Source organism: Mauremys reevesii, linkage group 5 (assembly GCF_016161935.1).
Source record: "Mauremys reevesii isolate NIE-2019 linkage group 5, ASM1616193v1, whole genome shotgun sequence".
NCBI lineage: Eukaryota > Metazoa > Chordata > Testudines > Geoemydidae > Mauremys > Mauremys reevesii.
Window position 1 is genome coordinate 114,186,065 of NC_052627.1, and position 24,456 is coordinate 114,210,520.

At 40.8% G+C, this 24,456-nt stretch overlaps 2 protein-coding genes across 2 annotated transcripts in view; both read right to left on the bottom strand.

Moving 5' to 3' along the window:
• Positions 1-8,144, bottom strand: part of C5H4orf50 (chromosome 5 C4orf50 homolog) — a 67,556-nt gene extending 59,412 nt beyond the window's left edge. The window contains exons 1-3 of the mRNA XM_039542653.1: positions 7,861-8,144; positions 5,933-6,071; positions 3,768-4,472 (exon numbers count right to left, since the gene is read on the bottom strand). Coding sequence (XP_039398587.1) covers positions 3,768-4,472; positions 5,933-6,071; positions 7,861-8,144 — 1,128 coding nt within the window. The remainder of the gene's footprint in view (positions 1-3,767; positions 4,473-5,932; positions 6,072-7,860) is intronic.
• Positions 8,145-14,955: 6,811 nt separating this feature from the next.
• The window catches only part of JAKMIP1 (janus kinase and microtubule interacting protein 1), a 269,959-nt gene continuing 260,458 nt past the window's right edge, over positions 14,956-24,456 (bottom strand). The window contains exons 22-24 of the mRNA XM_039539676.1: positions 23,202-23,267; positions 18,495-18,539; positions 14,956-15,019 (exon numbers count right to left, since the gene is read on the bottom strand). Of these exons, the coding sequence (XP_039395610.1) occupies positions 14,987-15,019; positions 18,495-18,539; positions 23,202-23,267 (144 nt within the window). The 3' untranslated portion in view covers positions 14,956-14,986. The remainder of the gene's footprint in view (positions 15,020-18,494; positions 18,540-23,201; positions 23,268-24,456) is intronic.

A 24,456-nucleotide genomic window follows, 5' to 3' on the forward strand; every position in this document is an offset into this window, starting at 1 on the left:
CAGTCAAATGTTCCCATTCATTGCTTCAATAACAAGTATTAAATAATGATTAATCGCATGGACTGGCAGAAAAGTTACCAAACTTTAAAATCCTCCTTTTTATATTTCATACTGTTCGTCATTTTACAGTAATGATGGGACACTAATGAGATTAACATGTAAATCATGACACTTTGCAAGTTCTCCGTCTTGGATACTACAAGACCAGTGCAATGAGAAGATCAGTGAACCCTACTGAAATACAGGGGGAAAAAACCCTCAGCAGTACTACAATATACCACTGGAGGTCTCCCTCCTCCTTTTACTATACACAGCTTATAGCTGTGCCTCAGTATCCTAAAGTAACGTTTCATGCTAGAATACTTCTCATTAATGTTTTACAAAAGAGAAAAAATATAACCACCAATCCAGAAAATTACATGTAGTGTTGTTGTTGCTGTTTGACATGGCATTTAAGGGATTCAACCGTCTATCAAACAGAAAGAAATATGCTGTGTAAATCAATCAATCAATGAATTTAGGGACAATTTGCACACTGAAGGATACCAATAGTTCTGTTCCTTGACATCTTCCAACAATACAAGGCTATATATTATAATATATGGAGATATACCTACCTCATAGAACTGGAAGGTCATCAAGTCCAGCCCCCTGCCTTCACTAGCAGGACCAAGTACTGATTTTTGCCCCAGATCCCTAAGTGACCCCCCTCAAGGATCAGCTCACAACCCTGGGTTTAGCAGGCCAATGCTCAAGCCACTGAGCTATCCCTCCCCTATTAGTCCCAATCAAAAGCCTGTCAAAAAGAAGTTATTAATATGAGAGGGAAAATGGTCTTGTGGTTAAGGCACTGGAGTGGGACTCAGAAGATTTGGATTTGATTCATGTGTGTGACCTTGGGCAAGTCAACTATCCTCTTGGTTTCCCTTCTGTAAAATAGAGAGAATAAATACATCCTTTATCTGGACCTTTATCTGCCTTATCTATTTAGAGAGCAAATTCTCCAGGCCAAAAATTGCTCCTTAACATGTGTACTATAGCACTATAGGGTCCCAGTCTCAGTTGGAGCCTTTAGGTGTGTATGTGATATAAATATTAATAAATATGTTTCAATGAAGCCCAGCTAACAATGTAAAACAAAGTGCACTTTAAAAAAAAAAGCCGTATCTTTTAAAAACTTCAAATGTTAAAAAGCCTGGAATATCTGAAGTCTGCCCAAGAGATAATTGGTGTGCAGGGCTAACCTGCAAGATAATTAAATTCCCGTGTTATAAGTTCAAACACCATCACACCCAAATATAGTAGTGTTACGGCACATTGCTTCTTTAGATACTCGGTGTGAGATGAGATTTTACACAATATACCATGTCAGCCTCTAGTAATTGGATGTCACTGTCTCCACAAGACTTCTTGGCAAGTGATAACTTGCACTGGCACAAAGAAACGAGCCCACATTGCCCCTTTCCAATGTGAGGCACATCTCCACAGTAAATAGACTTCACTCTCTTCTTTAGTTATGTCCCTAACTGTTCTTATTAGCCTAACAGCACCATAGTTATGCAAAGGTAAGTATTGTCCTCCAACTCCTTATTCAGGCAAAACTCCTAGTGGCTTCAATACTTGGAAAACACTGGACTTCTGTGAGAGTTTCTGCCTCAATAGGGATGGCAGGATCTGGTCCTAAATGAACAGTGGGCTCACTGAAGCCTTTGAAAGGTAGAACAAAGCTTTGGCAGATTGTTAGGGAGAGGGTCAACAAATTCAATTGCCTCAAACAAGTCACTGTTCTACTGAATGCTGAGAAGTCGGAATTTTTTTGTGAAATTTATCAGCTGACTAGAGTAACCATAGGATAAGATAAATCTCATTATCCTGCAATAGGTGCAAGGGCAAGTTAACCTCTTCTCAGGCACACACTACAAAGGTGGTACACCTCTACCCCGATATAACGCTGTCCTCGGGAGCCAAAAATTCTTACTGCATTATAGGTGAAACAGCATTATATCAAACTTGCTTTGATCCGCCTCCCCAAAGCGCTGCTTTACCGCATTATATCCGAATTCATGTTATATCGGGTCACATTATATTGGGGTACAGGTGTACTTCAAAGGAAGAAGAAAATTGAGCTTTATTATTTCTTACTAATAAAGCCATGAAGGCACCCTCGTTGTTAGCCCAGAGATAAGGCAACAAAATTGTCCTTCAAGTTCTCCTTTTATACACCCTGCATCATATTTTAAAAAGCTGGAGAAAGAGATGGGCTTCCTGTTTCTTAGGCAGCTTTAACTTTTGTGACCAACACTAACAGAAAACCAAAGCTCAGACCTTAACAGCTTTACAGATATTTTTTTCCTGACTCAATTTTCAAACATGCTGTGACAGACTGACAAAATCCTACCTTATTAAATTAAGTTTGTTGTATTAAAAATGCAAATGTTTATATACTATCATGGACTTGCATGGAACTTCCTTAGCTGGAAGACAGAATTAATACAATCTCTGGGAGACATGAGGAACCTCAAAGAACTACTAGGGACAATGTGTGTATAGTGGATTTCCTAGAAAATATCTGAGGGTCAGGGGAGGGCAAATAACACACTTCAAATGCATCCTTTTGAAGCTACCTCCGGGAGAGAGAAAACAATTATCTGTTAATTACCTGATCCTGGAAACTCCAAATTAGAGACCCCAAAATTGTAGGAAGGGCGGACTGAATATGTAATGAGTGTGCTGTTCTGACCTGAAGCTGAGAGTAACTTGAAACTACAAAGAAACCCCTTGGGTTAGGTTTTGAAGGATTATTCCTTCCGTATTAGAGTTGGTGTGATGTCTGGTAAGTAGGTTCTTTTATTATTTTCAGTATGGTTTCTCTGTAGTGCTTTTACCTTAAGAATAAAATAGGCTTGCACAGGAAGTTCTGGACAGTAACTTATAACTCTGGGCAATCACTCTAGTATTAGTCTCTGAAAAGAAGGCAAAAGAAGCTTGCTTAGAAGCCTGTCTTTTGCTGGAGTAACACAGTGAGGGTAAGGAACTGTTCAGCCTGGAGATACTCCATTCAGAAGGTAGAGAGAGATGTGACTCTCTACCTATGAGATGTGACAGCCAGGGAGGCTGTACCACAGAGTGGGAGAACAGGTGCAGTTGCCTGAACTGTGAAACATGCATTCTCCATCTCATCCATACAGACTTCCTTTTTCTACCTACTTTAAATAAACAGCAAAGAGTCCTGTGGCACCTTATAGACTAACAGACGTATTGGAGCATGAGCTTTTGTGGGTGAATACATGCATCCGACGAAGTGGATATTCACCCACGAAAGCTCATGTTCCAATACGTCTGTTAGTCTATAAGGTGCCACAGGACTCTTTGCTGCTTTTACAGATCCAGACTAACACAGCTACCCCTCTGATACTTTAAATAAACAGTCCCTCCACAGCACACTTCATTGTCCGTGTCTGAGTGCCTCTCTGCCCCTCTAACAATGTACCAAGGACGCAACATATTGGCTTTCAAGTTTCTCTGCCTTTTACTCTCCCTTGTAATAGCAGAAGTCAACAAATGCTGTAAAATATTACTTTTGGGCCCAAAGTTGCAGCAGTGAGCAGAAGAGTGATGCTTCCCACTCAAGCAGATGATAACCATTCATCCCGTCAGCCCAGAACTGTCAAGAGACACACGCAGTGAGGTCATTCTTAAACATGTGGGGCTCTCTTTCACACCGCTCCCTATTGAGCATAAAAGTAAAAGTTAATCACATTCTGTACCCAGTTACCACTTACAGCTTTATTTTCTCCATTTTCCATTCCTGCAGGCAATAGCTCCTTTTCTGCTTCTTTTGGTAACTTTGCTCCCAGTTTGTCCTTTAACATGCTGTTTTCTTCCATAAGTTCCTCCACTCGTTCCTGAAGGCCGATCTCAGACAATTTCAGCTCATAAACACGACAGCAAGATTCCTCGAATTTCCTTGTCAGGAAGTCTTCGTTGTCCTGGGAGTGCTGAAGTTTAGTTAGTAGGTCTGCTTGTTCTCTATTATTACCTTCTTCTTTTTCCTGTAACCTCTTCAGATTTTGCTGCAGTGTCTGTAGGTGGCTTTTCATGTAATGATCCACATCTTCAATGAGAGTTTTTATTTTAGTTATATTCACATCAAAGTGTAAAGATCCCTGAATTCCACTGAATGCTGCTTCCAGTTTGCATCGGAGATATTGTACAGTTCCCTCTCCTAGCTCAGAGAACAGAAAAGCTGTAGTGGCATTGAGATCTAGGACTTCCTTTTCCAGCCTGGACACATGACCCTGAAGGGACAACTCCCGTTCTCTCAACACTGCTGTCTTCTGCTTCTGCTTTTGTTTGTAGTGCTCAAAATATGCTGACTGACTCTTTTCTTCATCCTCTTTTGTCTTCAACTGGTCCTGAAGTCGCCATAGCTTTTCTTTTTGTTTTCTTTCTGCCTTTTCTTGTTTTTGAACCTGCAAGTTTCAGGGATTAGTATGGGAATGAAAACAACAATAGGCTCACGTCTATGATTCAGAATCTCTTTTCACAATATTATTTCCTTTTCTTAATTGAGCGATAATTTTGCCCATCTCTTCTGAACCATCATATGGCCAAAGCCCAGGAATAATATGAACAAAAACTTTTCAGAAATCAATAGGACTATATTATGTGGAGGTCAGAGCAGAATTTGGCCCATTACCTTGTCGCTTCAGCCACCATCAAAACATCTCAATTAAAAACCATGTTTGCTTTGATATTTAATATTTTAGTTCATTTTGCATAATGTAGGATACTCATCAAATCAAAATCCTTTTATGGACTAAAACACATATAATCAGTTCCTAACTATACAACATATTATTGTTTAATATTTATACTGTAGTAGTGTCCAGAGGTCACAATTAGGTTCTTAGTCCCTGTGTACTAGGTGAGGGGGTCTCAAAGTCCCTGCCCACAGGCCACCTGCAGCCCGAGAACCTCCCCAATGTGGCCTGCAGGGCTCCAGCAATTTTGGAGCTGAGTCTCTCCCTTGACCCTGCCTGCCACCCCCGGGAGCTCCACCCTCCATGCGTCCCCCGGGCAATTTAAAATGGCCTGGGGCCCCATCCACCACCGGCAGCGCAGCCCCTGGCCCAAGTGTCCCTGCGGCCAATGAGAAGCTGTGGGCGCGGTGCCTGAGGGCAGCAGTGCACGGAAGCCCCCCAGCCTTCCCCGCCTTGGAGCCCCAGGTAAGTGCCGCATCCCCCCTCCCCACATACCCCCTCCTACTCCCAAACTCTCTCCCAGAGCCTGCACCCACTCACCACACACCCCTCAACCCCAAACTCCCTCCAGGAGCCTGCACCCCTCCCCTGTCCCAGATCCTGCACCCCCACCATCTGCCCCAGCCCAGAACCTGTACCCAGCACCCAAACTCCATCCCAGAGCCTGCACCCCAGACCCCCTCCCCCACTCAAACTCCCTCCTAGAGCCCAACCTCTCACCCCTTCTGCATCCAAACTCCCTCCCAGAGCCTGCACCCTGTACCCCAATCCCCTACCCCAGACCTCCTCCCCCACTCAAACTCCCTCCCAAAGCCTTAGGCAAGTGGGGGGCAGGTTCTGGGAGGCATGAGTGACATCATTGGCCTGCTGGGAGTATTTGAGGACTGCACTGGCCCTAAGGTAAATTGAGTTTGAGACCCCTGTACTAGGTGCTCTTCAAACACATGTGAAAAAACAGTTTCAGTCCCAAAAAGCTTACAATCGACATATGTGGAGGGAAGAGGTGCAATGAAATATATAAATCAGAATTTATATAATCATAAGAGTCAGTTAATCCATTTGCCCTCTAATTTAGCCATCATTAATCAGCTCAGTTATTACAGATTGATTTGCAAGTCATTCACATGGAGATAAGCAAAAGCATTTCATTTAAACAATATCCAACTTACCAAATCTGTCAGTTCCTCCTGAAGGTTTCGGAGCTTCCCTTTAACACGTAGGTTTGCATTTTCTACCTGCTGTAGCTTTGCATTCAGTTGGTCAACTGTTTCGAAAAGTTTCTTCTGTGACCCTTCCAGCTCCTTTGCTCTACATCATTGAAAAATAGGATTGCTTCTGAATCAATACCCACAATATTGTTTCAAGAGAATAATCTATCATCAATTCTCTATTTACACTTTTTTCTCTCGCAACAATAATAGTAATTAACACTAAATCACTGATAATTGATAGTTAATAACTGATCATTGATAACTAATTAACAATTAATTATAAATAGTGTTTGCATGCATGTAGCACATTTCACTGGAAAATCTCAAAGGCCTTTATGGGCTCTACTTAATTGTAAATATCTACATTTAATCTTTCTCTGGGATGCAGAGATGCACAAGGAGGAAAGGATACTTGCGGTTTGAAATGCATAAGCAAACAGAAGCATTTAATTAGTGGTTTATGGCAGCCCATTGTGGCATACAAAATGGACACCTACCATAACTGGGCATACTTTGTAGCCAAAAGAGACATGGTTATCTGACACCAGGATTCTGCTAGACCCATGACTGGTGAATGTAAATGTTACCATCATCAACAGTAACATCATATATTCCTCCTGTTTAGAGAACCAATAGGAAGTACCCCACCATGAGTTATGCTGGCTTAATGCAAGACATACTGCCATGTAACATCTCTTGTAACATATCTTTCATACTGGATATTAAAGCTTGCTATGACTTATACCCATCTGCTTTGGCTTTTGGAAATAAAACTGAGATTTAGCACAAAATATGTTCCTTTCCTTGTTAGTAACCTCTCTGTAGCCTAAGCTCACAACATGGGAGCCAGCTTAGACTCCTCCCTCTCAAACAGGCCATATTCAAATCTTCTCCACATTCTAAACACTTCTAAAACACAAATCTTCCTCTGGCTTATGGGCAAAAATGCTTTTCTAGTCTCTGATCATCTCCTGTCTTAAAAATAGCACAAACTCTTTTTCACCAGCCTCACTGATACCCACCTCATCTTCTGCCAGCCTGTATCCTACCTTAGATTTTGTCTCCTTGTTATGTCCTCCCACAATGATGCCCCATTCCTCTCCTCTTCTCAATCCCATCTCCATACGTTTTACCATATAGTCTTCTAGGAGTGAAGGGCCCTTTCTAATCTAATATGCCAAGTCACTAGCCTCTTGTTATACAAGTCTCTCTTGGAAACCCCACTTCTTCCACAAAGCATATGTTTAAAATAACTATACACTCGCTTCTCAAACAAACAACCTTACAAAGTCCTGCCCTCCTCTAGATTTCTCTGTGCATCCTGCAAGATCTTCAGGCCACAGACTGTCTTTATTTGTGTGCACACTGTACAGGCTGAGACTTTTGGTAATAAACAAATAAAATATACTGATGCAGGCAATTAGCTTTGAACGTCCTTTCGAACCTACCCGTATATCTTCTATCTCATCTAGCTTTGCTTTGAATAGCACTATTGCCATGCATCAAGAACCATTCACCCAGGGCAACTGATGCTTAATGGAGTCATTTGTTTGAGCAATACTGTTACTGATTTTGTTTGACAATACAAAGCAAAATTACAAATGGACACATAATTGACATCAACCATTATTTGATTCCAAAATAAACTTTTCACTTTGAAAAGAGGAAGAAATATAAACTATGTTACCAAGTCCAGTGGTCTTGAATGTGTGAATTATGTAATAAAATGACAGACTTTGATCATTAGAATTATAATCTGATAATTCAGTCAGTCTGGAATTCATGTTTTCATTCGTTCTAGAACTGTTAAGCTATATTATGACATCCAATAGAAAAAGCACATATTTAATATACTTTAAAATCTAAAATACAAAAAATGTATTTACCTGTTTCCTAGTACAGAATTTGACTTTGTGTAGTCCTCTAAAATGTCTTTCAGTTTTTGCTCTGACTTTTCCAGCTGCTTTATTCTGAGATTCAAGGTCTCCACTTCAGCACTTTTTACTGCCCCTTCAGACTCCCTTGTACTTCCATGCTCTACATCTTCTAAATCCTGGAAAATCCAGGAAGTATCAATTTTAACATTAAGATTCAGAACATCAAATCCTTCATTACTGGGTGCTCTAACACAATAACAAAATTCTTGTCCTCTTTCAAACGAAGGCTCCATGATTAAAAAAATATACTGTTTAAGTTTAAGTTTCACCACTTGTAATGCAATCTGAATATTTTCTTTTTTCAGAAGATGTTTAAGTGCTCGCCTTAGCGTCTGTGGTGCTCAGACGAATGCCTTTTATTGATACTGAACACGTTTATTATTCATGAGAGAACCACATACATTTCATTAGCCCAAAAGTCATTGAAAATATATGAAGGGAGTCTCAGTTTACAGCAAGAGAGAATGCCATACAAGACGTTATGAGTCGAATTCATGGAGGAATTATGCATCACACCTGGGACTGAAGTGGATGTAATTTCCTGGTAAACACAGAGGAAGATAACAATATGAAGTACTTTTATGGGTTTACAATAGTTCTTCTGCTCCTAGCACAACTGTGTCATTCTTTGGATTGTCTGAATGCAGAAAAAGAGAGAGTAAGCAGAAGAGGCATTTACTGGTTCAAAAGGCAAATTATGAATATTTATGAGAAACATTCAGAATCTTTAATTGATAGTTAAAAGCGTGCAGGGTGAAAATGTATTTCTGCTTTGGTCTTTTATAGAGTTATGTTCCAAAGTATTTTCTGAACAAAAAATGTTACAACAGAGATAAAGTGACTCACACACAACCAGAGAAATACTGGCTAAAGTCTTCTGATATACAGACATCTCATAACTTTAAAAAGTCTCCTATGCAACAGAAGGAAAACAAGAAAGTCTTGCTTGCAGCTAAAAGCCTACAGAAGAATGTTTTCAAGATGGTATGAGAAGATGCACATAAAAATTCCATTACTTATTAGCAGGATTTTATCTTCACATTTCCAGTACATCTCTACCTCGATATAACGCTGTCCTCAGGAGCCAAAAAAATCTTACTGCATTATAGGTGAAACCACATTATATCGAATTTGCTTTGATCCACCAGAGTGTGCAGCCCCGCCCCCCTGGAGCGCTGCTTTACCACATTATATATGTATTCATGTTATATTGGGTAGCGTTATTTTGAGGTAGCAGTGTATATCATATTGGAAAATATATTAATTATTATTAATTTTGTATTGTATTTTCGTATTGCCTTGAAGCCAGAGTGTTATTGTGCTAGACATTGTACAAACATATAACAAAGAGATGGCCCCTGCCCTGAAGAGTTTACAGTCTAAACAGCGCTTGCATTCTAAATCTAAGTCCTGCAAGTAGAATGTTTGTGTTCCTGCACCCACACAGAGCCCTACTGATTTCAGTGGGGCTCCATGCAGGCACAGGGGTTCCCTCAAACATTGTAACAAGCAGGATCAGGACCTTAATCTACAAAGACAAACAGCTTATATGTTGCTCAAAGTGTGGTTCCACTCTGAAAAATGTTAAAATTTGCACCATAGGTTTCCATGTTTACTGCCTCATAATTAGGGTGACCAGATGTCCTGTTTTTTAAGGGATGGTCCCGTATTTCAGCCCTCCTGCAGGTGACCCGACTTTTTCTTATAAACGGGCAAATTGTCCCATATTTTCTGTCTCCCTCTCATCAGTACTGGTGGGGCCTGCTGCTGTCCGGATCCCTGCTCAGCAGCCACCCGCCCACCAGCGGTGAGTGTGGGAGTGGGGTCCAGTGTCCGACTATAGGGGTGGGGGTGCAAGATTAGTGGTGGGAAGAAGCTGCAGCATGAAGGGCCGGCCACTCCCTCTACTGGTGCCTTGGCACAGTCCCCACTGTGTGCTGTCTCTCAGCCAGCAGGGCTCCATGCCCCCATCCCATTTCCAGCCGGAACTGGCTGCGTGCTGCGGCGGCCAGTGAGTGCGGGCAGGCGCCAGGTAGCATCCAGTTAACACCCATCGGCCCTTTAGGTGCTCCCCCTCTCACTGCCCTCTCCCTGCTTTGCCCCTTTACCCACCCCCCCAGCCCGGCTGCTCCTCCCTATCCCCCCCCAGCAGGTGCGTTCTGCTCCCAGTGCTGTGCGGAGAACCAGCTCCTGTTCAGAGCTCTCAGCTCACCAATAGCCTGGCCAGCAGGTTCCCTCCTTCCCCCACTGCCCCTGGCTGGGCCGGCACCCTGGGAAAGCCCAAGACCCTCCGGCCCGGAGCTCTAGCCAGGAGGAGCCAAGCCCTGCATGTGCCAAAGCCCCGCACAGCGCTGGCACAGGGAAAGAGGGAAGCAATCTGCAGCCTGTTCACACCCCAACCCTGCAGGCTGTACAGCAGCTTCCCGGGAAGAGTTTAGCACTATCTTCACCTGCCCCTCCCATCCTGGGTCCTACCCCCAGGCAACACGAGGCTGTTCCATCCCCTAGGCACCCTCCTCTGAGCCACCTCTCTGGCTAGTTCGCTGAAACCCCTGTAGTCAGGGTCCCTGGGCCCTGGTGCACAATCCATCCTTAGGGCTTACCCCCTTCCTGCCCATGCTGTAGCCAAGGGACAGGAGGCAGCTGGGTTATGTCGCTGGCCAGCAGCAGCCTGGAGGTGTTATTTGCCTTTCGACACTGTGTAGGCAGGAAGGGACAATCTGCTTCCCGCCACAGGGGAGCGGGGGTGAGAGATGAGCTCTGCAAAGGCACAGGCCAGGGCATCCCTTCCCCGTCCTCCTCCCCTGTGCCCGGAAGCAGCTCCCGCCCCCGCACAGGGCCAAAAGGCTGCTGTTGGCCACATTCTGGTGTGAACCCTGGCAGAAATCTGGGCAGGGGGGCATGTGACCCTGTGTGCCCCCCATGTTACTTCGGGAAGACATAGCACCAGGTACGGGTTCATCCCGGGGGCTCAGCCAGGCATGGAGGGTGGAGAGCGCTGGGCAAGGCGGATTGGGTTGGTCAGTCACCCTCCCTATGTAAGAGAGGCTTACGGGAGTGTGTGTGCATCATCCCTCCCCATGTGAACCCTAAAGCCATAAAGATAAGAAAGTAAATAAAAAGAATCCAGCTAGGCAGTATTTCTTTTTAATAGGGGCTCAGTCAACTTGACGTTAATCTGAATGTTGCATGGTTTTGATTGGTTGCCGTTGGACTCTCTTGAACACGAGTAATTTTACCAGGTGTCCCGTATTTAGCATAGGGAAATATGGTCTCCCTACTCATAATGATTTCCTGCTGCAATCTGCCAGGTTTGTAGTAAAAGCATGTTGATTTTTTTTCCTAACTGCCAGCCCTGCAATGCCAACCTGGGTTTTGAAAGTCAAGCTGCATTTTTTACTTCATCGTCATCAACAACAGTACTAAAAGTTCTTCAGGCCCTACTACATCCTCATTTACACATTTCTTCTTCAGCATAGGCCCATAAGTGACATCTGTGCAACTCCATTGCATTCCATAAGTTTGTATAGGTGTAACTGATAACGGACATATAATAGAAACATTGAATAAATGCTGATAATGGACCCATGCACACTAGTGATTTTATATGCATAAATGAAGGACAAATTAAGGGTCTTTTAAAAAAATTTCCTTAGTGTCCTGCCATAAAATGTAACTCAAATGGCAACATGAAAACAATCAGTAAAAAGTTCCTAGTACAGGGTCTCATGTATTGTGAAAAGTAGCCTACACATATAGGAGGAGAGGATGGATTGGCCATGATATAACTGTCAATTTAAAAATCTGTGCATTTGTTTCCATCCACATAAATCCATTAGATGTTCTTGCTAATAAATGAATTTCTATTCATCAGTATGAATATAATGAAATCTGATGCAACATATTTAAATAGAAATAGCATCATGAAGCGTCTGACTAGAACTAAGCACCAGCAAGCTTCTAATACATTCATGACTTGATCCTGTAAGGCGCTGAGTGCTCCAGACACAGTCCGGCAAAGTACTTAAGCAATTTCTTGAACTTTAAAAACCCAAGTGGTTCTATTAGTGTCAATGGGACTACTTTTGTAATAAAAATTAATCACGTGCTTATATGCTTTCTTGGATGGAGCCAGAGGGTAATACATTATAGCCATTAATATAACTTGGTATTTTTAGTTCACATTCACTCTGAATTTTGAACGCACAACTAGGTGTGCAATTTACACAACCAATTGATCATAAAAATCCAGACAACTCCATTGCATAAGTAGGAACAAACTTCAGTGCAAGGCTCATATTTCAAAAGTATTACCAACTCTGTATAAGTATCTGACAGAGAAAGGTCTTCCCTTAGTTAATTATACTTAGAATGAGGAGGATTAACCTAACCTGGATTTCTGTGTCCACTAGAAATAGATTTCTAGGTGTACCCCATCCCATTGATATGCTTTGTGAATGCATTAGATAGGAGTGCGTTCTTTTTTTCCTCCTCTAATTTTTTTAACATGAATTTAGTGTATGTACATTGCATGTCCTCACTTTAGATCCATCCCGCAAAACTGAGGCCATTCAGCACCTTGCAAGGGTGCTACGTGTGGTTCAAGCCTTTTACCTGCAGGACATTTACAGCACAGGTAATAGTAGAATTACCAGCTTCCGACCCATGTGCTTCACACTTGATCACGGAGAATGCAATGCATTCTTGCCTTAGCATATTTCAATGGGGAGGTGTCTACACTGATGTCCAGGAAGACCAATATATTTTGCACTGGGTTTAATACAATCAGTTAACAAGTGATGATTACTATCATTCCTACAAGAGATACCAATTATGAAAGGTTAGTAAGGTGAAAGTAAACATCCCAGACTTCAAAAACCATGAATCCCATCAGCCCAGCAATAAGACAAGACAAAATGCCACAAACTCTATGAAGAAAATTCCACCTGTATCAGCAGATTCCATTGCTGCAAAATATAACACATCAATTCAAACACAAGAATTAAAAGGTACAAAAACAAACCTGTTCCATACTTTTGCTGCTGTGCAATGAGACCATCTCCTGTCCTTCCAGAGCACTTTCTGCTGAACCAAATGCTGAGTGACAGTTTTGTTCTTGTGCTTTTAGTTTTATTTCCAAAGTGGTGATAAACAAGCAGAGTTTCTGTTTCTTTTCTATGTGAAATGCACTTTTCCATTGTACTCTCCTTGCTTTTTCCCCATCACCTGCTTTAGGTATTGGCTTTCTTCAACAGCGTCAAGTTATGTCCTTCCTTTTTAATGCCTAAACATCTTTTTGCAGTGAAGGCGTCTTCGTTCCAAGTTCCATCACTGCACTGCTGAAGTCTTTAAATTAGATAGGAAATTTCTCTATCGTTTAAAAAGACACGTTCTCTAAACTCCATTTTCTATTTGATTCATGCACACTGTAGGGGGTCAGAATTTTCCAGCCTATTGGATCATGCATTTGACTTGTTTGATTGTATATAAATTCAATTGTGCTTTGTGTCATTAAAACAAATCATCTTCCTTCTGTTTAGTTCCCCACATAAACCAGTTTTTCTTGCATAATAAGCCTCTTGGAGTCTCATATTTCTTCAGCAGCTAATCTTGACTGATATCTTCATTTGAAGTCTATGTTCATCTTATTTCATAGCCCAACCAATATCTAGGTGGATCCTCCTACTCTGAGATTTCTAGTCCTCTTTTACATCCAGTATTCAGCTCCAATCATATACCTTTCCATCAGTTTTTTTTGTCATTATCATTTTCATCCTGCCTCCCAAGTGCTAGAAACTATGAGAACTACCTCTATTTCTTGATACTGTCTTTCCAGATCTGATATAATGCATTATAATTTATTTTCCTTCCTTTGACTATAGAATCTCTGTTGACTTTCTAATCACTATCCACCTTTAACAACTTTCCCCATATCTGATTATTTTTAATCTGTAATTTCATTTTGTCTGCTAGTTCAAATGGTCAATGTTAGCATTTGTGTTTATCTAACACTCTGTTGGTTGGGGTAATGTCATGTTTACTTCTTTGTGGTTAATGTCATTATACTTTCCCTTTATTTCCCCCAGGAGCCTATTGTGTTTCTCTTCGTATTCCCTTTCAGATATTTCTTTTAGCTTCATGTTCCTCTACTTTCCTATTCCTTTCCTATGTTGAAATTTTAGGTCAATCTCCTCTTCATGCTTTAGGACATAATTGACTGTGGTGTACTGCCTGCTCTGCAGAGTCATATGTTGTGCTTTCCTGAGCTTCCATTTCATCTCAAGATCATTCATTCTTCCAAAGGAAATCCTTCTAAGTGATTACTTTAATTTTCAAGTGGCATTCAAAGATTTGATTCGCTGATGCAACTCCTACTCTCCCCACAGTTTTACTTTATCCAACAATTCTAGCTTCTTCTGTTGCTGCATGTTAACCTCTCCATGTCTCAGAGTCAACCACTAACTTCTGAGAACTCCACTTCACCTATTCGGTTGCTTTCTCTAAACAGTGATTTCCTCTCTTTTCCTAGCGGGGTGGTTTCAGACTTTAACAATTTAGTATGAATTTTACCAGTGTGTTTTTAAATCTCTATTGCCAATTTTGTACAGTTTTTCCCCCTTCAGATATTTACTATGGCATTTATTGTCAGCATTTAACTTTTATATATATATATATATTTAAAAGGAGCTTCTGTAGTTCTTCGGTGAAATACAAACCACCTTTGTTTGAAAGCATGCAATATGGAGACACAAAGGACATGGTATTATAAGGACATGGTATTATAATAAAACCATTTGGTAGATAATAGTTCACAAAGCAGCCAGTAATTGCACTTGATATTTTTTCCCAGTGTTTGATTCTTTTTTGTAAATTCTGTATAGATTTTTTTAGCGTTCATGGTGTGCTGGTCCTTATCTGATTATCAAATCATTCCAGTTTGAAACTATATCTTTATAAAATTCCTAATTTTAATTCAAATATCTTGCAGCTTGAAGTATTATGCAAATGTTTCATGACAAAAATGCTCCAATTTAAAGCTGCTCAAATAATTATTTTCTGGTTTTTGCACATGGATTCAGTTGTTCGCTCCATAGGCTCTTTTAATATCCTACAGGACAAAGAGAACATTATAAGTTAAATCTGCTTTATTTAGAAATTTATGTTGGCACCCATCCCAAGCACCCAAACATCACAACTTCTTAAAGGGTGGAGATCCTCCTGTCTTTACAACAGAAAGCATCAAAGATTGGCATCACTAATAGACTTCAAACTTCCCTGCTTGTCTTTACTATGAGGTGCAAGAATCCAGCTAAAAGTTATCTGAATGCAGTTCCCTTAATATGACTTGGGGCAGGTCTACACTAAGGGCGGGGGTCGAACTAGGGTACGCAAGTTCAGCTACGTGAATAGCGTAGCTGAATTCGAAATACCCTAGTTCGAACTACTCACCCGTCTAGATGCCGCGGAATCGAAGTCCGCGGCTCCAAGGTCGACTCCGCCACCGCCGTTTGCAGTGGTGGAGTACCGGAGTCGACCGCGGCGCTTCCGGAGTTCGAACTATCGCGTCCAGATTAGACGCGATAGTTCAAACTCCGAGAAGTCGAACTCACCGCGTCGACCCAGCTGGTAAGTGTAGACTAGCCCTAAGATCTTCTCTACGCACAAAAGTTGTATTGCTATACCAGAGTAGTTAAAGTGGTACAACTTCCACAGTGCAGATGTAATACTACTACTATAAATGTACTAAGGCCTGGTCTACACTGGGGGTGGGGGGGTAATCAATCTAAGTTACACAGCTTCAGCTACGTGAAAACATAGCTGAAGTCGACGTATTTAGATCGACTTACTGCAGTGTCTTTACTACGGTGAGCCAACTGCTGCTGCTCCCCCGTCGACTCTGCCTGCACCTCTCGCAGCACTGGAGTACAGGAGACGACGGGAGAGTGCTTGGGGATCAATTTATCGTGTCTAGTCTAGACACGATAAATTGATCCCCACAGGATCGATCGCTGCCCGCCGATCCAGCCAGTAGTGAAGACATACCCTTAGATAGCTTATTCCTGTATGGGAAGGGGAATAAGCTATATCCGTATAAGGCACCTTTATACTACTATGACTGCATCCACATTAGCAATTGTATCAGTATAACTATAGCAGTTAAAAACCCTCCTAAACGGCATAATTGTATTTCTACAAAAATTGTGTACAGACCAGGCCTACAACTATAGCTAGAGCTGGTCAACATTTTATTTTTAATTTTCAAAATTGCAAAAAATGTTTGGTGATTTTTTTTTTTTTTACAAAAAACTTTTTTTTACTATCTTTTTCTAAAATTTAAAATGGTAATATTTTTTGTCTTTTTTGGGGGGGGAATTGTTCAGCATTTTGTGACTAGCTCTAATGAAGATGGGGCTAAACAAAATTGGATGAAACTTTGCTAGAGAAAATGATTTGGGGATTGCTTTTATTCTAATACCCCATTCATACCCACCACCAGCCAAATTAGCTGTTTCTTTTGATTTTAGCAAAACAGATTAAAATCTCCTCAAAGTGAGAAAACTCAACTCAAACAGTTCTAAGGCATGTCACATCCCAACAGACTCTCCACTGCTCCAAACAGTTCCTCTCCACAAGACTTTACTGGGGCCATGGCAGAAGTTAAGAATAACTTTTGTCTCAACCACAGTCATAGCATGGGAGTATACTTTTATCCACATGACAGGTATTCCACACAGATGCTTTAGCCTCCTTCCTTATTGCTTTATTACTCACAGGTCACCTGTAATCTCTGGACACCCCAGTGATTAATTAATTAATGAGGCAAGAAAAAAGCTGGAACAAAACTGTATGGTTAATACAGAATATTGTCCTATTCTTAGGTATAACATTGCTCAATGCCAGAAAAGTAGCTGGTGTTCAACTTCAGCTTTGATTTTTCATTGGTCTTTTGTTTCATCATCTCAGCAAGACTATTTTCACTTGCACCAAACCAACAAATAGTATTGGAATATATTGTGCCCATCAGTGCCCACCATTATTTTATTGAAGACCAATAAACAGCACGGGGAAAATGTAAAATACAAAATATACATAGCAGTTCAACATATTGAAGGGCCTGCCCCAACTCCCATTAACATCAATGAAGAGATAACCACTGATCTTACTGGGAGTCAGTAAGTCCCAAACAGAGTACAAGCTAAAGTTAGATTGAAATTTCATATTCTGTAAAAGTCAATATACAAATGTCCCCATGACCTCAATATGCAGAAGAATGTTCACAGGTTCAGACTTGGATCTCAGCATAAACCAAATATGCTGGTAAAATTTCAGGGGTGACCATTATCATCCCCTCCTCTGCATAGTGATGTGAAGGTCTGGATATCAAGGGCTTGCCCTGGAGAGGTGCTGATTATCTCCATCTCCCACCCTAGTCAATTTCCATCAGTGGAGTTCACAAAAGATCTGAATTCAGTAAAAAAAAACCTGCCCTCCTCTCATTTGATTGCAAGCAGTGCTGAGCACTCACAGTTTCCATTAACTTTAATGAGATTACTGGATTCTCAGCACCAATCAGAATAAGCAAGAGGGCAGAAGATGTGATTCCTTCATCAGGATCTTTGGAGATCATCAATGGATATGGATAAGGATTCCAGAATGCTACTCATAGATGCATTTTCACCTGTTTGATAATGAAGCTTTTCAAAAAAAACTATCAGACTCCTTCAGAGTCACAATTCAGCTGTTTCCCCTTGCTAAGGGGAAAAGTAAGCCATCTACACTTACACATGGCACACATTACATTCCCATTCACACTGTCTCATCTCTGCTGACCAGCATACCATGGAGGGGTTGGGATAAGAGCCAACACTCAAATTACTGCTGGCTCCATCCCAGCCACCTGCATGGGAAGGGACCTAGCAGCTCTGTGGCAGCTTTCTCCTCTCACATACAAACTGGTGATGAAAGAAACACACAGGGAGAAGTAAAGAGCTGCCTTGCACCCCTTTCCCTTGTGCAGGTGTATAAGGCAGGCCCTATGTAAATTTGCATTAAACCTTTATACCACATGGTGAAATTTCATATTGCTTTGCTGAGATGCACATAGGTGATTCTTCTCTAAGCAAAAATGTAAAGGTTGAAATATTTAGGGCATGCATAACGTTATTTTCAGGCTGCAAAAAGTTTGAGGAAAAGCAAGATAAAGAGTGAACAAATGAACTTTTTTTAAATTTGTGGGCCAACAGTTTTAATCCCGGGGGTTTGGAGTTAGGCACCTACATCATACTTAGGCACTTAAATGACAGTGACCTGGTTTTTAGAAGTCCTAAGCTCCAGCAACCCCCTTGGAGTCAGTAGGAGCAGCAGATGCTCAGCATCTTTGAAGGCTGATATCCAAGTCAGAATTTAGGAGCCACATTTTAGACATCCTGGTTTGAATGTGTTGCTTGTCATTGTTTCTCTTCATGTAGGCATTGACATGGCACTCTTCACTATGGTCTTCAGCACCTTGCAAAGAAGAGTCTCAAAATGCAGCAAGATCTAACAGTCAGATATTAAGTACATAAAATATAAAGAATACCAACCACATTTCTTGGCTCAGGAGCATCATCAAGGCCACACAATGAATGCTAGTGAAAAAAACAAAAAAAGGAACAAAAACTATAAAATAAGATCAAAAGAAAATGAGAAAAAAGAAAAGAAAAAAGATGTAAGATATGTAATAAGGAACTCAGTGACATTATTTTACAGTAGTTAGCCCCAATTGAATTGACTTGAAAAGTATACATGGCATTCTGGGGATTTTCTTCTGATTTTACACTGAAAACAGATAGCAATACGTAAAATTCAGTACTTGCAAACTGTAACACCCAAAGATTATGAACTCTACATTTAAGGAATATGAGCCTGGGCAATGAGACCCGAGCACATGCCTAAAGTTAATTATGTTCTTAAGTGTTTTCCTGATTCAGGGCCTAAATAGTCACAGGTACAAATGAATGGAAGTCAATGTGTAAAAAATTAATTATAACAACAGGTTGGTGCAAGCTTAAACAGGAAATACCCCTCAGATATTATCTGATGGAATACAAAACAAATTTTAATATATATTTTTCTCTAGATATATATTTTTTGTGGAGTCTCTTCATTGTTGAGTAGGCAGGCTGGCATTCCACAACATTGTTGTGTATAATCTTAAGGAAGGAGACAGATTGGCTGAAGAACCCAAAGTGCAAAAATGCTAAATGACAAAAACAGAAAGTCAGCTGACAAAGAAACCTACCCCTAAGCACAGACTTCAGGAATAAATTACTACTGTGTCAAAAATGTACCACTTCACTTGACAGCAAATTCATTATGCTCAGTGTCATCTGCATGCAGAAATCACACTGCATTCACTGACATGATACATTTCCAGTAGAATAATGAACTAGAATTGATGCCATTCATTGATTCACTGGCTGCTTGACCTTCTCTGGGTGCAGTCAAATGTGGAATTTAATACCTCAGTAGCCCACAGAAGGAAGTCAAAATACAGCTTAGTGCACGCACACATGCACAAACACCAAACAGTGTTAGAAATGCTGTACCAATGTTATATCTGTAAGTAGTCACAGAAGCAGTGCCCAGTGACAGAAGCTGGAGATCACAAAAATAATTCTGCAGGGAAGAGTGGGCAATCACTGGCAGTAACAATGCCATTTTATGCCAGACAGAGGGAAGTCCCCCAAAGAAGATGGCTCTCAGGGTTGGGAAATTTCATGCTATAGTAGTACAATATGTGAACATAAATAAATGGAACCTGCTACCAACATTCTGCCAAGTGAATGTGGTTAACCTTTTTCTCTGTAACCTCTTTTGACATTTTCCTTCATTCACTGTCTTGGCGAGTCAGCACTGACAACATCCATCTAAAAAATAGCAATCTCCCTCTTACATCTGTTTTATGAACTATAATTATTTTGTGCCCATGGATTAATAAAATATATTTTTGTCAGAATTCATCTCTTCATATTAAATATTAACATCAAGCTCATTCTAATATTGTGGAATGACCTTGGAGAGGATACTGTGGAAAAGCCAACACTGGTGAATAGTTCCAATATAGTGATAGCTGAAATACCTCAGTGTTACTCTTCTGTACTTAGGTTAGATGTTAACTATATTGTCCCAGACATCACTGGTTGGTAACTATTGGCAAATACTTTCTTTTCAATGGAGATCAAAACCTCTTGTGAAGAGCATCCCCTGCCCACTTAGAGAAGAACAAAGACAGGAATAGAGAGAAAGAGCACCACTCCAGGGACCGAGAGGAGGGTAATGCCCTATCCTTTCTCTTAATGCAGCATGTTAAAACCAACCCAGGGTTGAGTCCTGGTAATTCAAGTAGGAGTCATGGTACCACTACAGATGAATGACTAAATGAAAGTGGCACCTCACTCCTCTAGGTTTGACTGCTCAGTTTAATCTCTGCAAAAAAGCTAATTGTTTGCTTTTCTAAAGGACTTGTGTATATGGCACAAATGCATTTTTATAGACCTTACTTATCTGAAAGCCCCTTTTATTATAGGTGGTGCTGGTGTTACTGCCTATTACCATTATAAGACCCTGTTTTCTGTTGCTTCCAATTTTGTGAAACTTTAATCATTTGAGTTGAAGTTCTCCATGCCAGTTGTCTCAAGGAAAATGGGTTTTTTTGGAAAATGTCAGCCAAAATGGTTGTACTTGCCAAAAATAAGGCTAGGGGAAAACACATGGTTTTGCCCATGCTATAAAATTTGAGACCTTTTCTTCTGAATGCTCTAGCACACCCATGCTTCAGGGGAGGGACTTGACATTTGGCAAATCAAAACATAGAATAGCAAGTTGGGCACCCAGAAAATGAGGAATAGACACTAAGTGTCCACCTCTGAAAAGTTTGGTTTAAATGACTTCCCAGCAACACATAGGAACTCTGTGGCAGAGGCGGGGATACAATCCAATTCTCCAAGGCAGCATTCAACTGCCTTCACCATGAAACCATCCTTCCTCTTCCTGTACATGTCTGCCTCATTCACTACACCCCTTCCATTTTCTAAAACAAATGAGGCAGAAGTCCTCAAGGACAACAGCCTCCTTTACTACACACCCCTGATTCATCCCCAGTGCAGGTCCATTCTGTACACTGAGTCCTGTGGTGAAAATAACTGTGATTATGTAATTAGAGACTGTATTGTAATGAATACCCACAAGGGGGCCTACTTAAGGTTGCAAATGCTATCTTAATTCTGGTGCTTCCTAACTTTTGCTTGTCTTTGCAACTTTAATAATTCTAGTAACATAATTGTACGTGTTTGTGTAATCTAAATAGTGTCATGTTCCATGAGCTGGGAACCTGACCAATAGGGTGTGTCAGTGAGGTTTGGCAAAGGGACTCTCAGTAAGCTTCTCCAAGTCCAACTGGCACAGCAAGGCTCAAGTGATTTAGCCCTGGGTCTCTCAAGTGATTTAACTGAGGTGGTTTTAGCTAAAACAATTTAGCTGAGAGCCAGTGCTAAAGCACCTCAACACTCCATCTTCCTGCTGAGTCCTCCAGAACTAGCTGTCTACAATCAGGGGAGCTAGGAGGCATTGAAGCCTGCAGTCCTGAGACCCCATGTGTCTGGCGACCCCACTGACACAAAGCTTTTGCATGTCTTCTGAGACCATATGAACTTCTTCAAAGCATGGCAGCGGTTGAACCTAGGGTATTGATTTGGGACATATCTACTCCTAAGCAAGGAATATATCCTACCTCCAACATTCATCCCATACAATATGAAGTCTGCTCCTTTCCCATTCTCCATTAACTATCTGCTTCTAAAACAACATGAGCAATTGTTCATACCCAGGTTACCCTGATGTTAAGATTACTTCAGTGTTGCCAAATGTAAACCTGTTGTCTAGTTTCTGCCTGTAATTTTGTGCACCTCTTTAATCTGGGCTACCCCACCCCTCCTTCTCCTCTACATCTTTTTTCCGATCTTTCTACTTCCTTTCCATATCTGACATACAGCCAAAAACAAGGTGGCAAAATAATAACCGTGTGCAGATTAGAAAAAGTTAATATTCACATGCTCTTTTAGTTTATATAGTGCATTGAATATGGAAAGAACAGGCTGCATGAACCACGGAAGGCCAAATTCTGCTATCCATAAAATCAGGGGGAAGACCAGTTTTGTGCTATAGGACTATGAATAAAGACAACTGGTTGTATTCTCAGCTTTGCCACAGACTTCTATTGTAAACCTGGGGAAATCATTAGAGTGTGAATCTATAGGAGCCTATGACTTCAGTGGAAGTCCAGGGCTTCAAAATTAAGACCTCAATCTCTCGAGGCCCAGTTTTCAAATTTGTGAGCCTAAAGTTAGGCACCTGAATATCCACTTTACAATACAGGTTTTTTAGTGCTTAAATATAGATTTGGTTTCCTTATTTTGGGCAAACACATTTGAAACCAGGCCTACAATGCCATAAGATAGCAGGGCCGCCCGGGGGGCAATTTGCCCCAGGCCCCGCAGGGGACTCCACAAGAATATAGTATTCTATCGTATTGCAACTTTTTTTTATGGAAGGGTCCCCTGAAATTGCTTTGCCCCAGGCCCCCTGAATCCTCTGGGCGGCCCTGAAGATGGGGATAAGACGATTTCCCTACCTAACAGGTGTGGTCTGAGTCATTCAAGTTTATGCCTCACTGAGGCCCTCAGACTAAAGGTGCCATGAAGCCAGTGGGGCGGGAGGTTGCTCAGGTGTCCAGAGTTTCTCCAGAACATATTTATGGTAACTGACTATTTCTTAAATCTAAATTAAAGGACGTTCATATACTAGTCCATGTTAGTCAGATTTTTTTTTCCAAAACCCAGTTAGTGAAAATATAATCAATGGGTATTCTGAGCTGGGTTTCTCTCAATATGTAATGATGCAAAAGGTTTGTACTCATACCCCAAAGTGCATGACAACTCTTTGTTAATTTGGAAGTTTCTTTGAAATCTGAATAAGAAAAGTTTACATGTTAATATAGGTAATCCAGATCTAGTGACAGCACATGACATTGCACTTCCACTGTGCACTGGAGCTTCCTGAAAGCAGCTGCAGAAAACTACATTGAAAGGAAAGTGGGGTTAAAAAAATGATGGGCAGTTTGCAAACTTAGTGTTTATATTGGATCTTTCATGCAGAGAAATTATACCTCTGGAATTTAAGGACAAATTCCGTGAGATTAGAAGGCAATATTATAGGCTAAAACTCAGGTATGACTATTGCTCAGCATTTACCTTTTCCTCTATTTCTTTGAGTTGCCGCTTTTGAAGTTCTATTTTATCTTCTAGCTCTCGAATCCGCTACAACAAACAGGCAAAATAGAATGTAAAATGTTTGCAAAAACTAATATTTATCCAGGAAAATGTAAATAACTTTTAAAAACAATGGATGAAAAGATACTCATCAATGTGTTCAGGAGTCTTATACACACAAAATACTGTGCACAGTTTAGGTCAGATACTCGTCTGGAGTAAATCAGCATTGCTCCATTGACATCTTTGTCTCATTGACTTCAATGGCGTTACGGTGATTTACAACAGAAGTGGATCTGGCCCATTCTGTTTATTAGCAGAAACACCCAAGCATTAGAATATGGGCTTTTCCCATCACCATATTGCCAGTTACGTACAGACAAAGGGCCAGATTGGTACCAAAATCTTGTGGCTAAGAGTGAAATAACCTTTCCCAGGATTATTGGGGGAGTTTTCCTTATCCAGCTAATTTCTAGTGGATACTATTTCACTTCACTTTAATCCCCTTTCTCTCTTTCCTATTCTTTTGGGGATACTCATATGATATCAGTGGAAGATGCAAGCAGATCTGGGCCTACGGTCATTCCTCACAGAGCCTGAGAGGATCATCTTAACAATGCTCTGAGGAACTTGCCTGAGCAGGAATCCTGAGAAAAGTTCATCCTATGTAAGGACCAGTTCCAACTCCCACCGAAGTCAGTGGAAAGGCTCAATGGGAGTTAATTGGGCCATAAATGATGGTGCAGTTCTTCCTACTTTTAAGTAGACTTCAAAGAATTAGATTTTTATTTGTAAATGTCAGTTTCACAGTACACAGACACACAAATGGACAGATAATAATCAAAATGTATAGATAGACAAAGTAAGAAAAATGTTTCTTGGGAACTTCTTAGAGTTTGATTTAAGTATATTTACATTTTATATTTTGAGAGTCGATGATGACCATTTGTGTTTTTAATGGTTATAAAGCTTTAATTTTCAGAATCTCAGCATCTACTGTCATTAAATAGTTATTGTCTTCCCCCAACTCCCTGATAATTTCCCATAATGGTGAAAATTTAAATAGATGAAAATTTTAAAAGTGCTTACAAATAAATATTGACATGATTCTTTAAAATTATAAAAAAATAAAAAATGAATTCCACCAACCCTACCATTAAGAATGATCTTACGCTTTGTTACCAGAAAAAGTTCCTAAAATGACAAGTATTGGCTCTACATTTCCTACCTTCCTTCA